Source organism: Carlito syrichta, unplaced genomic scaffold (genome assembly GCF_000164805.1).
Source record: "Carlito syrichta isolate Samal-C Ts95f unplaced genomic scaffold, Tarsius_syrichta-2.0.1 Scaffold117969, whole genome shotgun sequence".
In the NCBI taxonomy this organism is placed as follows: domain Eukaryota; kingdom Metazoa; phylum Chordata; class Mammalia; order Primates; family Tarsiidae; genus Carlito; species Carlito syrichta.
In genome coordinates, this window is record NW_007062065.1 from 6,517 (window position 1) to 22,162 (window position 15,646).

General features: G+C 50.0%; 1 protein-coding gene across 1 annotated transcript in view; it reads right to left on the reverse strand.

Annotated features, from left to right (window-relative positions):
- The window catches only part of PNPLA7 (patatin like phospholipase domain containing 7), a gene marked incomplete at its 3' end in the record, with an annotated part of 62,591 nt that overhangs the window by 6,508 nt on the left and 40,437 nt on the right, over positions 1–15,646 (reverse strand). Inside the window, exons 22-25 of the mRNA XM_008047844.1 lie at positions 9,861–9,924; positions 9,254–9,422; positions 8,520–8,702; positions 7,514–7,632 (exon numbers count right to left, since the gene is read on the reverse strand). Coding sequence (XP_008046035.1) covers positions 7,514–7,632; positions 8,520–8,702; positions 9,254–9,422; positions 9,861–9,924 — 535 coding nt within the window. The remainder of the gene's footprint in view (positions 1–7,513; positions 7,633–8,519; positions 8,703–9,253; positions 9,423–9,860; positions 9,925–15,646) is intronic.

The window sequence follows — 15,646 nt, forward strand, 5'->3', positions numbered from 1 at the left end:
CGCGCCTGTAGTTCCAGCGACTTGGAAGGCTGAGGCGGAAGGAGCGCTGGAGCCCAGCAGGTCGAGGCTGCGGTGGCCATGAGCATGCCACTGTACTCCATCCTGGGCGACAAAGTGTAAACGCCAACCCCCCAAAACAAAACGAAAACGGCAGAGAATTCTGACACAGGCTAGTGCGTGGATGGAACTTGAGGACACTGTGCTCAGTGAAGGAAGTCGGCTGCCAAAGGACAAGTCCTGTGTGATCCCACTTACATGAGGGACACAGAGTAGGCAAAGTCATAGAAAGGGGCAGTGGGTGGAGGCTGGGGGCAAGGGGTCGGGCAGTTAATGCCCGTTGTGTAGAGTTTCTGTTTGGGAAGATTAAAAAGTTCTGCAAATGGAGAGTAGTGATGGTTGCACAATGTTGTGAATGTACTTTACATTCAAAAATGGCGAAATTGGTCATTTTATGTCTACTTCAGCAATAAAAAAGATCCATCTGTAATATAACCCATCTGTAATATAAAAAATTAAATACCAAGGTATAAGTCCTAAAAAAAAAAGTTCAGGCCGGGCTCGGTTGCTCAGTCTGTAATCCCGCGCTTTGGAAGGCTGAGGTCAGTGGATTGCCTGAGCCCATGGGTTCAAGACCTGCCTGGGCAACTTGGCGAGACCTCATCTCTACAATAAATAAAAAAATTGGCCGGGCATGGTAGCACGTGCCTGTAATTCTGGCTACTCAGAAGGCTGAGGTGGAAGGATTACTCCAGTCTGAGTGACAGAGTGAGACTCCAACTCAAAAAAAAAAAAAGTTCAGGGAGCTAAAGACAAAACTGATAATTTCAGCACAGAATCAAATGGACATTATAGAAGTGAAAAATATAACTGAAATGAAAAACTCAACAAATGATCTCAACAGCAGATCAGCTGAAGAGATAAATAGTGAAATATAAAATAGGTCAGAAGAAAATAGTCACTGAATCATAAAGCATGAAAAGGATACAATATATAAAATATTCTTTTGCAAACTATATAAAGGGACTTAGGAAACATGGGATCTGGCACAAAGGTCTAATTTATATGTAATCCAGCCACAGAAAGAAGAAAGAGATGGGATGGAAGAAATATCCAAAGAGATAATGTTTGGCATTTTTTAGAACTGATGACAGATACCAAGTCTCAAATTGAAGAAGCATTATAAACCCTAAGTATAAATCAAAAGAAAGCCATCCCCATGTTGTCAAAAACCCAAGACAAAGTAAACAAATCTTTTTTTTTTTTCTTTTTTTTTTTTGAGTTGGAGTCTCACTCCGTCGCTCACACTAGAGTGCAGTGGCCGCACGGCCACCGCAGCCTCGACCTGCTGGGCTCCGGCGATCCTTCCACCTCAGCCTTCCAAGTAGCTGGAATTACAGGTATGCGTTACCATGCCCGGCTGACTTTTTGATTTATTGTAGAGATGAGGTCTCGCCTGCCCAGGCGGGTCACGAACCCGTGGGCTCAGGCAATCCACTCACCTCAGCCTCCCAAAGGCGTGGGATTACAGGCTGAGCCACCGAGCCCGACTGAAAACAAATCTTTAAACTAGCCTGAGGAGAAAAAATCATATCACTGTCAAAAGTGCAACAAAAAAGAGAGCTAACTTTCCTGTCCTCTGAGTGGTTGTAATAGAGACCACATATTTACTATCTGCTCCTTTATGGACAATTTCTGCTGTTTTACAAGTCAGAGAAAGAAGAACAATTAAGTAAAAGATAATGCTATTAAGGAAGTAACAAAGATAAGAACAGAAATTAAAGGGAAAAAAAACAAGTAGCAGTAGAGAACGCTGAGGATAAAACTTGGCGCTTTAAAAGGCCTAATTCGATTGATACCCCTTGGTCAGGAAATAAAAGAAAGTAGTAATAACTAATAATAACAAAAAAAGGAGACATCAATACAGACGTTTTAGTTAAAAAGACTAAACAACTTCATGCAATAAGCAGATGAAAGAGAAGCATTCCTAGAACAACATAACGTACCAAAATAACACAAGAAATAGAACATCTAAATTGTATACTATAATTACTAAAGACAGAGAATCTTTAACTTTTAAATCACCACAAAGATAATTTCATGTCCAAATGGCTTCAACAGTGACTTTTACTAAACACGGAAGGAAGGAATAACACAGATTTTACATAAGATCTTCCAGAGAAGCCGGGCTTGGTGGCTCAGCCTATAATCCCGCACCCTGGGAGGCTGAGGAGAGTGGATTGCCTGAGCCCGCGGGGTTCGGGATCCGCCTGGGCAACTTGGTGAGACCTCATCTCTACAATAAATCAAAAAAATTAGCCGGGTGTGGTAGTGCGCGCCTGTACCTCCAGGTACTTGGAAGGCTGAGGTGGAAGGATCGCCGGAGCCCAGCAGGTTGAGGCTGCGGTGGCCAGGAGTGGCCACTGCATTCCAGTCTGGGTGACACAGTGAGACTCCAACTCAAAAAAAAAAAAAATCTTCCAGAGATTAGGAAAAAAAGAGCGCTTTCCAGCTCAACTTATGAAGCCATCAAATAAACCTTCATATCAAAGCCCAGTAAAGACATTTCAAGACAGAACAATTTCAGTTCAATCTCTCAGATTCAAATTGAATCCAGCAATATATAAGCAAGATAACACATCATAACCAAATGGGTCTATTCCAAGAATATAATGATAGTTTCAACTTGAAAATCAGTGTAATTCATACATTAACAGGTTATGGAGAAAACACAACCATCCCAACAGATCCATAAAAACCACCACTCATGATAAAAAACTCAGCGAACGAAGAACAGAAGGGAACTTCCTCGGTCTGGTCAAGGGCACTGAGATGAAGCCTACAGCCAAGATCGCATTTTGTGGGTCAGCAGAAGGCCTTCCCCCAGGACTGGAGCAGGGCTTTTCTTCAGCAGCCACTTGTCATAGAGCAAGCAGGCAAACAAACAAACAACTCTATCTGAACGTTAGGCAGGAGGGAAAACACTGCTTTATTCCCAGAAATCATAAGCGTGTATGTAGAAAATCCAATGGGATATACCAAAAAGCTGCAAGAATAAACTAACTTAGCAAGACTGAGAGATATAAGATCAATTTATAGCTATCAATCGTATTTCTGTACACTGGTAGCAATTTGAAACAAAATATAAAGGATACTGTTTATAATAGTTTTTATTTATTTATTTATTTAGAGTTGGAGTCTCATTCTGTCCCGCAGCCTCGACTGGCTGGGCATAGGCCATCCTTCTGCCTCAGCCTTCCAAGTAGCTGGAACCACAGGCACGTGTCACCATGCCCGGCTTTTTTTTTTTTTTTAAATTGCAGAGATGAGGTCTCACCATGTTGTCCAGGCTGGTTTCAAACCCCTGTGCTCAGGCAATCCTCTCACCTCTGCCTCCCAAAGTACTGGGATTACAGGCTTGAGCTACCGCGCCCGGCCCTGTAGTAGTTTTTAAAATAAAATACTTAGAAATATACTTAACAAAAGATGTGCAAGACTTCTGCAATGAAGATTGCAAATCATTACTGAGAGAAACAAAGGAAGATTTCAGTAAATAGGGAGATATGCCTCGATTAGGGGTTGGAAGGCTCAATGTAGGTATGACGTTATTTTCACCAAAATGTTCTACAGAGCCCATGTTTCTCCCATCCAAATCTCAGTAGGCTTTTCTTTTTGGAGACACTGACAAGCTAATTCTAACATTTACATGAAAATGCAAAGGATCTAGGATAGTCAAACTATTTTGAAAAAAAAAGCAAGGAATTACACCCCTTGATATCAAGAGTTACTATAAAGCTATGGTAAATAAGACAGTGAAGCATTGTAATTAAGAAGAAACAAACACATCAGGGGAACCTCCCAAGGTCTACCTATAGACTCACACCTGGGGAGAGGAATCCCTGGATGGAAATGGGCGCCAGAGCAGTTGAGGAGGAAGGGAAGGTCTTCAGCACATGGCACTGGAGCAACCAGAGAGCCAAATAGGAAAAATAAACTCCCACCTCACACCAGTGACAAAACTTAACTTGAGGAAAAATGTACCAGCTGGAATCGTAAAACTTCCAGAAGAAAATGTAGAACACCTCTGTGACCTTGGGATAGGCAAAAGTTCTCAGAACACCAGAATTCATAACCATAAAAAAACTGGAAGATCACGTGTCATCAAAATTTAAAATGGTTCACCCAGAAACGCCATTAACAAGATGAGAAGAAAAGCCAAAGACTGAGAAGAGTAAGTGTATCTGCAAGAGACTTGTGTTCAGAATACATCAAGAACTCCTCCAAGAATGAAACAGACAACCAATTCAAAGCTGGTAAAGAACTTAAATGGATACTTCACAAAAGGAGATACACAGATGGCCAAGAAGCACATAAAAAAGGAGTTTGATCTCATTAATCATCAGGGAGATGCAAATTAGATCCCGGGAAGCCACCACTGCACACCCATCTGAATGGCTACAACTTGAAACGCTGGTGATGATACCAAGGCTTGGCAAGGATGTGGACATCTCAAACTCTCATATACTGTGGTAGCAGAGTAAAATGGTACAACTGCCCAGCCATGAGAAAGGAAAACGTATGTCTACAACAGGATTTGAACAAGAATGGCTGTAACAGTTTTGTTCATAATAACCCAAACCAGAGAAAAACCCAGACGTCCATCAACAGGAGCAGGGATAAGCAAAGTGTGGTGTGTGGTGGAACACTACTCACCAATACCACAGCCGATGCCGGGCACAGTGGCTCAGCCTGCAATCCCAGCACTTTGGGAGATGGAGGCGAGAGGATTGCCCGAGCCCAGGGGTTTGAGACCAGCTTGGGCAACTTGGCGAGACCTCATCTCTACAACAAATCAAAAAATTAGCTGGGCATGGTGGTGCACACCTGTAGTTCCAGCGACTTGGAAGGCTGGGGCAGAAGGATCACCGGAGCCCAGCAGGTCGAGGCTGTGGTGGCCGGGAGCGGCCACTGCACTCCAGTGTGAGTGACAGAGTGAGACTTCAACTCAAAAAAAAAAAAAAAAAAGAAAAGAAAAAGCAAACAAACAAGTAAAAATCCTGCCATCGATATTCTCAGAGAAATACAACAGTGCATTCATGAAACAAAGAGAGAATACTATGAGAAAAAAGCACTCAGGCGTTAGAAATGTTTCAGTATGAAAGATCAACTAGAAGATATATTTGAGAAAAGCCTACAAAGTAGAACAAAAAGACAGCGAGTATGGGAGAGAAGAGATTGGAGAACTAGAGGACTCTAGAAGGTCCCAAATCTGGCCACTAGAAATTCCAGGAAGAGAGAACAGAGGGAAAAAAGAGGTAAACATCGTCTTAAAGGATACAGAATTTCCCGGAGTTTGAAGTCTGTGAATTTCAATATGTGAAAGGGCCCACTGGGAAGCCATCCAGTGCAGTGGATGTGAAAACAAAACAAAACATAGTCAACTACTTTCAGAATACCAATAATTAAGAGGTTCTCCTTCAAGGTCCCAGAAGAAAAAACAGGCCTCGTGAATAAAAAGAGCACTGAATAGCAATACGAAGAGCTTAAAAGACCATGCCTTAAAAATTCTCAGGGAGAATTTAGAATTCCATAGCCAGCCAAACTGCCCCTCAGGTATAGGAACAGAATAAGGATATCTTTTGGCATACACGGTCTTAACATTTTTACCTCCCAGGCGTCTTCTCCTAAGGAGAAGTACGTATGCTTTCTAGAGTACGTGTCCACCAAAATGGGGGCTACATCAAGAAAGAGGAAGACGTGGAAGGCAGGAAATAGAGTTCCATACAGGGAGAAGCAAAGACCGTTTCCAGGATGATGGCGAAGGAGGTTGCCAGGACAAAATCTCAGCAATGTGTCAGAAGCAACCTGCAGAGGTAAGATTAGGAGGCTGGAGGGCTTTAGGGAGAGTGACTCCTGAAAATCAAGCAGAGGTGAGTGTCTGTCTGAAAATACTGAGGAGCTTAATGCTTGCAGCAGAGCGTCTGTGGATGAATTAATGACACCCAGAGAACCGAGCAAATGGCAAATGCAACCATGATTGACTCAAAGGAAAGAAATACAATCATAGCATACAACATGATATGACTTAGCTCTGAATAAGATCCACATTGTCACGACAATGACACTGACTATGACAGACACTGAGTACTGGCTCTGCTGGTGTGGAACCACTCTGGGACTGTGTGGGAAGGAGGAAGACAGACCCACATGCAGATGACTGACTGGCAGAGAGAGAGAGATGGGCAGATACGAACTGACTGTGTATGCTGGAGGGGATTAGGAAGTCAGGACTCTCAACCTGAAAGAAACAAAAATTAGGAGAACAGGAATACTAGTTAGAAATATAGATAAGCAGATGGCCATGGAGGTGCAGCGGTGACTTCTGGGCATCTGGACTTGGGGCTGGAGGCTACCGGGACTGCTGTTTTGAGTTATGTGCCTCAGAACCAGGGGCTTCTAAGCATTACTTAAATTAAAACCACATTTTCATTAAAAAATACTGCTGATCTGGCCCGCACACCAGATCCAGGTCTGGACTCACTTCTCTGAGCCACCCATGGCGCCAGAGCCACAGCAGAGCCCTGGTTCTGTCCCCACCGGGCACTCCTGGCAGAGCACCCAGCCCTTCGAGGCCAGCCCCCTCAGCTTTCTCGCAGAAACACGTGACGAGAAGACCAAACAAACGCGTGATGAGAAGACCCTCTGCGCTCATCACCCCACCACTCAGGCTGAGCCGGGAGAGGGCCGGAGGCCCACGTTGCCGCACAAGTGGCATGCCAGGGTCTGAGTGCTGGTGTCAGGTGTGAGGGGTGGGAGGGCCTGCAGGGGCTCTAGCCCAGTGGAGTGGCACAGCCCTGGGCCCACCCTTCCCGAGAGGGCATCACTGTGGGTGACCCTGCCCGCCCTCCCCAGGAGGCACCGGTGGTCTCAGTCCAAGTGCATTTCCCTTTAGGTTCAGGAGAAGGGTGGTGTCAGAGGACAGCTCAGCGGAGGCTTGTGGGGCTAAAAGTCCTTAAAGGGACAACCCCTTCGCGTCCCCTCCCACTGTGGGAGCTTTTCTGTCCTCTCAATAAAACTTGCTTTAAAAGAAAAGTCCATCAAGGAGCACAGTGCGTGAGCAGGTCAGGTCATTATGGCACCAAGTGTGTGTTAAAGTGGGAAGAAGCTCACCAGGAGCCCAAGGGCAAGACTGGCAAAGGGTGGGCAGTTTCAGGCGAGGAGACAAACGGCTGCTGAGCAAGGCACGTCTAGGCAGAGCCTCACTCTGAGCTGCTCACAGCCACACTGGCACAGAGGGCCTTCAGATGCCCTCACCCTGGGGCATTCGCAGGATCTGACCCGAGCAGGCTGGGCTGGAGGCTGGGTCTGGACAGCTGGCCGGCACCCACCGTGGCCCGAGGGCCTCTTGTCTGTGGGGCGACACCACTGTCCCCGCAGCACCCAGCATGGCGTGGCACGCATAGGTAGCAGTCACAACGTACACACGTGTGAGGACCGCGTGTGGGGTGGCACTCACCTCGCTCCCCCTCCCCCAAGCACCAGGGCGATAGCGTTGCCTGTCAGCACCCTTGCCAGGCGGGAGAAGTCCGAGTGCCGGTCTGGGGGCCGCTGGAGGACGCGTCTGTACATCTCCATCTGCCAGAGGAGCCAGTGGGCGTGGGCTGGCGGGAACTCTGGGGCTAGCCCCTCGCATCCCGACACGCCAGGGTGAGCTGCCTCCACTTCTGAGCTAGCGTCCCCTCCAGGTCACACAGAGCCCAGGTTGGGGGAGGATGTTGGCAGAGGGCCAGGTGAGTGGGCAGGCCCAGAGGGGGCAGCCAGGTCACCAAAGCCAGAGAGCTTCTCAGAGCCATGCCACAGGGTCCCCTGAGCCCTGCGGCATCTGGAGCCGATGGTGCTCTCAGGGCACAGGCTCCCAGGGAGAGATGCAGCCTCAGTACTCCCCAAGGAGCTGCAGGTGTGGGCACTGCAGCACACGGGCAACCCTGCGCCTCCAGCCCCTAGGGCTGCGGACACCCTGAAAAAGGCACCGCAGGACTTGTGCGTCTTCCCAGAAGAGTCGTTGTGCTGACCTGACACCACCCACGTGGTCTGAATGCAAGAACCCCAGGCTCAGTCCCAGAGCCCCCTCTATCAGGCCCTGGGCCTCTGATGCTCCCCTGTGTGTACGCCTCCACCATGCTGGCACCTCATTATGGGAGTATCACCACACCATGGTCCAAAGAGTCCCCAGGAGGGAGGTCAAGTTGCATGAACTCACAGGCATGAGGAGAGGGAAGCTGACCTCAGCAGACTCCAGAGAGCCCCGATGCAGGGAGGCAGACAGAGAAGGTAGGACGCCCTCAGGGCTCGGGGAAGCGAACCCCAAGCACAGAGAATGTGGGGAATGTCCTTGGAATGCAGGGAAATGAACCCTGAAACACGGAACATGCCCGGGACGTCCCCAGGGCTCAGGGAAGCAAACCCCGAGCTCGGAGCAGGCGCAGCAGGCAGCGGCCGGGCACAGCGCCTGCAGGTCTCACCAGCTTGGGCAGGCTCCTCTTGGAGAAGACGCGGCGCGGGCAGCGCAGATGCAGGTGGCCGGAGCACCAGCTGCGCATGTTGAGCCACTCCACCGTGCGCGCCGGCGCCAGGCCCTCCTCCCTGTGCAGCAGAACCAGCTGCTTCTGGGCGCGCACCGCCGTATTCTCAAGCATCTGCTCCAGCTGGAAGACAGGGCCCAGCGTCACAACCCTGGCCTGGGGCAAGGCTGGCCGCAGAGGCCCCCCTCAGGGCTCAGGTCTGAAGGCAGGGAGGCACATGAAACTGCACAAGCCACTGGGCAGACTGCCTGGTGGCCATCCCTGGGGCTCAGGTCCTTCCAGGTCAGTGTCCTGAAGGCACCTGCACACAGCCTGTCCTCGCGACGGGTTTTTCAGCCATCGGGCTGGGGGGGCCTCACAAATGGAAACTACGAGGGGAACCACACAGATGCAGCACAAATCCTAAGTGTTGACGAAAAGGGCATTCCAAAGTGATTCAAAGTGGGGCACTATTTATACAGCTCTTGACACCTGCACTGCAGTGCTTCACACGCACATCTGCAAGTGTTAAAGGCGGCCAGAGGCTCCGACGTCACAGGGGGCCCTGGCCCACTGTGTGCAAGGACTAGCAAGGGAAGGCGGCTGGGGCTGGCGCCTGCTGTCTGTCCTTCCCTGAGGCCCCACAGCATCCCGCGTACAGGAGGGCCGAGCAGGCCCACCGGCCGCCCGCTCACCTCGCCCACCGTGGGCTCCTGCTCGCCCAGCCCCACGATGAGGATGCAGTCTGCCTGCCGGATGCAGCGCTGGGTCCAGGGCGTAAGTGTGCCGTCTGCCTGGTAGAGCACGATCCGGTGGATGTCCTCCTGCTGCCCCAGCCAGCTGGACAGCCGGTACTCGTGGACGCTGCGAGGGGCAGAGGCAGCACTCAGCTTCCGCAGAGCCTCCAGGAGGCCCACGCCTCACGCATGTGTGCTCCCCCCGGCCCCCAGAGAGGGCAGCAGAGGGCTGAGCCGGCCGCCACGCCTTCCCTTCCGCCTGCACTTGCAGCTGTCCAGGGTTCTGGGTGGGTCGAGCAGAGGCTGCCCCTGAGTCCCGGAACTGGGAGCCCCCCGGGGCAGTCCCAGGAGAGGGTGAGACACAGTAAGGCCCCCTGGAGACCTGACAGTGCCTGTCGTGTGCTGGGGGATGTGAGTGGCACCGCCCCCTGCACGACATGGCCAGACAAGCAGCCTGCAGGTCATGCAGGTACGGGGATGCAGACAGGAGGTGCGTCTCAGTGCTGTGCTGCACGGCTGAGGAGGAACTGAGGCTGGCCGGCGTCTCTCTGAGAGGTTAGCGTACCTGTCCAGAGCGGCAGAGCCGAGGCGCTGTTTTATGTTGTCGCTGGTCAGCAGCAGGACTGGGCCTGAAACACAAGTGCGATGATGGAAGTCTGCCCCAGGAGTCCCTCCAAGGACATGCCGGCCTGTCCTGGCTGAGGCCTGGTGCCTGCGAAAACCACTGCCGACCCTTTCTTGCCGTGGGGGAGTGCCTGGGCCTGAGGTGCTGCCTCCCTCTTCACTGAAGGAAGCCCAAGGCCGCCTCTCCAGGGAAGACAACCCAGGGCGGCTGCTCCCCAGGGTCCCGAGCCGTTCTCCTGAGCCCCGGGCAGGAGCTTGCAGTGGCCCTCGGCACCGGCTGCTCTGCCACCTGTGAGCAGAAGGCCTGCTTCATGCAACTCGTTTGAGGGGCTGCTGTCTTGCCAAACCCAGGCGAGGTAGTGACCAGGGCCCAGGGAGCGTGCTCTGCAAACGTCCCAACAGAAAAAAACAAATCTTGGCTTCCGCCGTCTTTATAACCAAAATTGGTCCAAGGCAAATGTGAATTTAAAAAGGAAAAGTAAAATAATAAGGTTTTTAGAACAACATCTTCATGATTTGGAGGGCAGGATAAAATTTATTCCATAAAACACAAGTAACCCTATAGGAAAAAATGGACAAATCAGTCTATATTAGAATTAAGAAAGCCAGGGTGTGGTGCTCACGCCTATAATCCCAGCACTTTGGAAAGCCAAGATGAGAGGATTGCCTGAGCCCACGGGTTTGAGGCCAGCCTGGGCAACTTGGCGAGATCTCATCTCTACCATAAATCAAAAATTAGCCAGGCATACTGGTGCGTGCCTGTAGTTCCAGTTACTTGGAACACTGAGGCAGAAGGATCACCTGACCCCAGCAGGTCGAGACTGAGGTGGCCATGAGTGTGTTGCTGAACTCCAGCCTGGGTGACAGAGTGAGACTCCAACTCAAAAAAAAAAAAAGAAAGAAATTAAGAGCTTCTGTTTGTCAGAAGAAGGCATACAAGGAATAAAAAAGCAAGCTATCCCCAGAAATAGACGCACATAAATATAGACAGTGGACCCTTGACCAAGGAGCAAAGGCAAAGGCAGCACAATGGAGAAAAGAGGCTTTTGATAACCAGTGCTGGAACAAGGTGGACATTCACAGAATAAACAGTTAGTGTAGCCACTCACACCCTCCACAAAGCTAACCCAAAGTGCATCACACATACACATAACACATAAAACTGTAAAACTCCAAGACGTTAAAACAGGAGAAAATTGAAATAACCTAGGGCTTGGCAACAACATTTCAGATTTAACACCAATTGTGAGATCCATAAAGGAAATAACTGGGAAGTTGGACTCCATTTCTTTATGAGCCTCCACTCTGTGAAAGACACAGTAAAGAGCAATGAGAAGACAAGCCACAGGCTGGAAAAAAACATGTGCAAAAGACATATCTGGCCAGGGACAGTGGCTCATGCTTGTAATCCTAGCACTTTAGGAGGCCAAGGTGGGAGGATCACTTGAGTCCAGGAATTCAAGACCAGTCTGGGCAACACAGCAAGACCTTGTCTCTACAAAAAAAAAAAAAAAAAATTAGCCAGGCATGATGGCACACACCTGTAGTCCCAACTACTTGGGAGGCTGAGCAGGAGGACTGCCTGAACCCGGGAGGTCAGGGCTGCTGTGAGCTGTGACTGTAACTCTGTAATCTAGCCTGGGCTGAGTGAACCTATACCACGAAGGAAAAAAAAAAAGAGACACATCTGCTAAAGAACTGCTGTCCAAAATATACCAAAAAAACCTTGAAACTCAGTAAGAAAACAATCCAACTAAAGATCTGAAAAGATACCTCACAAGAGAAGATGTGTAGATGGCAAAGTAGCAGATGGAAAAATGCTTGTCGCCCATCATCAGGGAAAGGCAAATTAAAACAGCACGGGATGCCCTGCATACCTACTAAAGGCTGAAACACAACACACTGACAACACCAAACACGGGTGAGGACGCGGAGTACCCAGAACCCTCAGTTGCTGCTGGGGAACGGATGCAGGCACCACTGTGGGAGACAGTGTGGCAGCTTCTTAAAAAACTAAACAAGCTCTGACCATGTGATCCAACATTCACACTCCTTGGTATTTACCCAAAGGAGCCAAGACTTATGTCCACACAAAATCCTGCACACAGATATAGCAACATGCTCATAACTGCCAAAACTTGGAAGCAACCAAGATGCCCTTCAGGAGGTGATGGATACACAGACTGCAGTACATCCAACAACGGAATAGTATTTGGCACTGAAATAAATGAGATGAACTCTCAAGCCATGAAAAGACACGGGAAACTGGCGTGTGTATTGCTGAATAAAGGAAGCCACCCTGAAAAGTCCGCATATCGCATGATTCCAGATATATGACACTCCAGGAAAGGCAAACTGTGGAGACAGTGGAAGGATCAGTGGTTTCCAGGGCTTGGGGTGGGGGAATGAACAGGAGTGCACGGGTTTCAGGGCAGCGAAACTCTTCTGGACAGAATTATAATGGTGGAGCCATGTCATCGTCCAAACCCACGGAATGTACAACTGTGTGGGACAGAAATGCTGCAAGCAAGCCCTGAGAATGACCTTATAGCCTAAGAAGACGTTTGTCCAGAGCTCCAAGCTAAGGAACCAGAAGTCAACCTGGAGGTTCACTGCTAGTCAGTGAAGAACACCCGGGTCCCAGCCCGTTCCTTGAAACGCAGGATGTGCAAGGAACCGAGACCCTTTGTTTGGGGCTACCTGGAAGTTACCAAGGAAAGGGTGCTCCATAAATGACACACCTCTTTTTTTTAACTTTTTTTTTTTTTTTTGAGTTGGAGTCTCACTTGGTCTTGGTCGCCCAGACTGGAGTGCAGTGGCCGCTTCCGGCCACTGCAGCCTCACCTGCTAGGCTCCAGCGATCATTCCACCTCAGCCTTCCGAGTAGCCAGAATTACAGGCATGTGCTACCATGCCCGGCTGATTTTTTTTTGAATTTTATTGTAGAGATGAGGTCTCGCTGCCCAGGTGGGTCTCGAACCTGCAGGCTCAGGCAATCCACTCACCTCAGCCTCCCAAAGCGCGGGATTACAGGCTGAGCCACCGAGCCCACTTTTTAGAGATAGAGTCTCGCTCTGTTGCCCAGGCTGGAGTGCAGCTCACCATAGCCTTGACTTCCTGAGCTCTGGTGATCCTCCTACCTCAGCATCCCAAGTAGCTGGGACTATAGGTACACACCACCACACCTGGAGCATCCAGAAGCCTCAGTCACTGCTGGAGAAGGCACACAGGGAGCCACTGTTGGAGACACGGTCTTGCTGTTACCCAGGCTGGTCTCAAACTCCTGGCCTCCAGCAATCCTCCTGCCTCGGTCTCCTGGAGTGCTGGGATAACAGGTGTTGTGCTGCCATGCTCAGCCTTCAGACTCCATGCCCTCTGCAAGCAGCTAGCAGCGACCCCATCCAGCTGGCTGCTCCTGGACCCCCCGCACGCCAGTCCCAAGTACACCTATGTCTGCCCACTGTCTCTGGGTCCTTCCTTCAGCCTCTTGGACTCTGTGCTGTCCACTTGATTTGGTAGGGCACAGCCTGACAGCAATGCTAGGCGCGAACCCTCATGTGAACTGTGGACTCTGGGTGATGATGACATGTCCATGTGGGTTCATCAGGTGTAACGAATGCACCACTATGGTGGGCTGTTAGTGGTGGCAGAGGCTGTATGTGTCCAGAGCTGGGTGGGCAAATAGAAACTTTTTTTTTTTTGAGTTGGAATCTCACTCTGTTGCCCAGACTGGAGTGCAGTGGCATGCTCACAGCCACCCCAGTATCGACCTGCTGGGCTCCGGCAATCCTTCCACCTCAACCTTCCAAGCAGCCAGAACTACAGGCGTGTTCTACCACACCTGGCCAATTTTTGATTTATTGTAGAGACGAGGTCTTGCCAAGTTGTCAGGGCCAGTCCCAAACTACCAGGCTCAGGCAATCTACTTACCTTGGCCTCCCAAAGTGCTGGGACTACAGGCTTGAGCCACCGCGCCTGGCCATAAATGGAAATTTCTGTTCAATTTTGCTATGAACCTAAAACTACTTTAAAAAAATCTTTTTTTTGAGTTGGAGTCTCATTCTGTTGCCCAGGCTGGAGAGCAGTAGCACGCTCACGGCCATCGCAGCCTCGACCTGCTGGGCTCAGGTGATCCTTCTGTCTCAGCCTTCCAAGTAGCTGGAACTCCAGGTATGCGCCACCATGCCTGGCTAATTTTTTGATTTATTGTAGAGATAAGGTCTCACCAAGTTGCCCAGGCTGATCTCGAACCCGTGGGCTCAGGCAATCCTCTCATCTCGGCCTCCCAAAGTGCTGGGATTATAGGTATGAGCCACCGCGCCTGGCCTAAAAAAATCTATTTTTTAAAAAAAGAAATCAGTAAAAAAACCAAACAAACCCCAATCTCAACAGTAAGAAAACAAACAGCCCAATTAGAAAATGAGCAAAAGATATGAATAAATACTTCACCAAAGAGAATACAGAATATTTACAGACAGCAAATAAGTACATGAAAAGATGTTCAACACCACCAATCACGAGAGAAATGCAAATTAAAAGTATGATATGTAGGCCGGACTTGGTGGCTCAGCCTGTAATCTCACCACTTTGGGAGGCTGGGGCGAGTGGATTGCCTGAGTCCATGGGTTCCAGACCCACCCAGGCAACTTGGGGAGACCTTGTTGCTACAATAAAGCAAAACTAGATGGGTGTGGTAGCACGCGCCGGTAGTTTCAGCTACTTGGAAGGCTGAGGCGGAAGGATCGCCGAAATCCAGTAGGTCGAGGCTGCGGTGGCCAGGAGTGGGTCACTGCACTCCAGTCTGGGCGACAGAGTGAGACTCCAACTCAAAAGAAAAAAATCGTGAAGTGCTATCACCACTCATCTATCAGAACAGCTAAAATAAAAAATAATGACACCACCAAGCTAGGTGAAGTGGTGTGCATCTGGAGTCTCAGCTACTCAGGAGACTGAGGCAGGAGGATCACTTGAGCCCAGGAGTTTGAGTCCAACCTAGACAACATAACAAGACCTAGCCTTAAAAAAAAAATAGCGACAACACCAAATGCTGACAAAGCTGTAGTAAAACCAGATCACTGATCTGCTGCTGGTGAGAATGTAAAATGGTGCAGCCACCCTGGAAAACCGTTCATCGGTTTCTTATACAACTAAGCACACTCGAGCATGCTAATCACACTCCTGGGCATTTGTCCCGGAGACATGAAAATGTGTGTGCTCACAAAATCCATCGCCCAAATGCTCACAGGAGCGCCATCCGTCATGCCCCACACTGGAAGCAGCCCGGAGGCCTCCAGTGGGCGAGTGAGAGGCATTGTGGAGCGGCCGCCCAATGAATGGGGCATCCCTCAGCAACAAGGAACCAGCGGTCACCACACCACATCCTTCCACACACAGAAAGCCAATCCCAGTAGGCCACATGGGAGTGAGTCCACTTTCATAGCTGCTCAGAATGGCAAAGCTCTGGAGGCACAGAACAGATACGTGGCCGCCTGTGAGTGGGGTGCTGGGGCCAGGCTGGGCAGTAATCCTGCGACCCAGCTGTGGTACAGGCTACTGAGCCTGAGCCACGTCCCGTGGCGGAGAGCGTGCACACACACACACCGGAGGGCTCACAGATGGGCATGGCTCGGAGGGGCTGTGGCTGTGCAGACGCCCCTTCCCCACCTCAATGCTGCTGCGCAAGGTGTTACTGCCAGGGGAGCTACGGGACGGGCAGGTGAGCTCTCT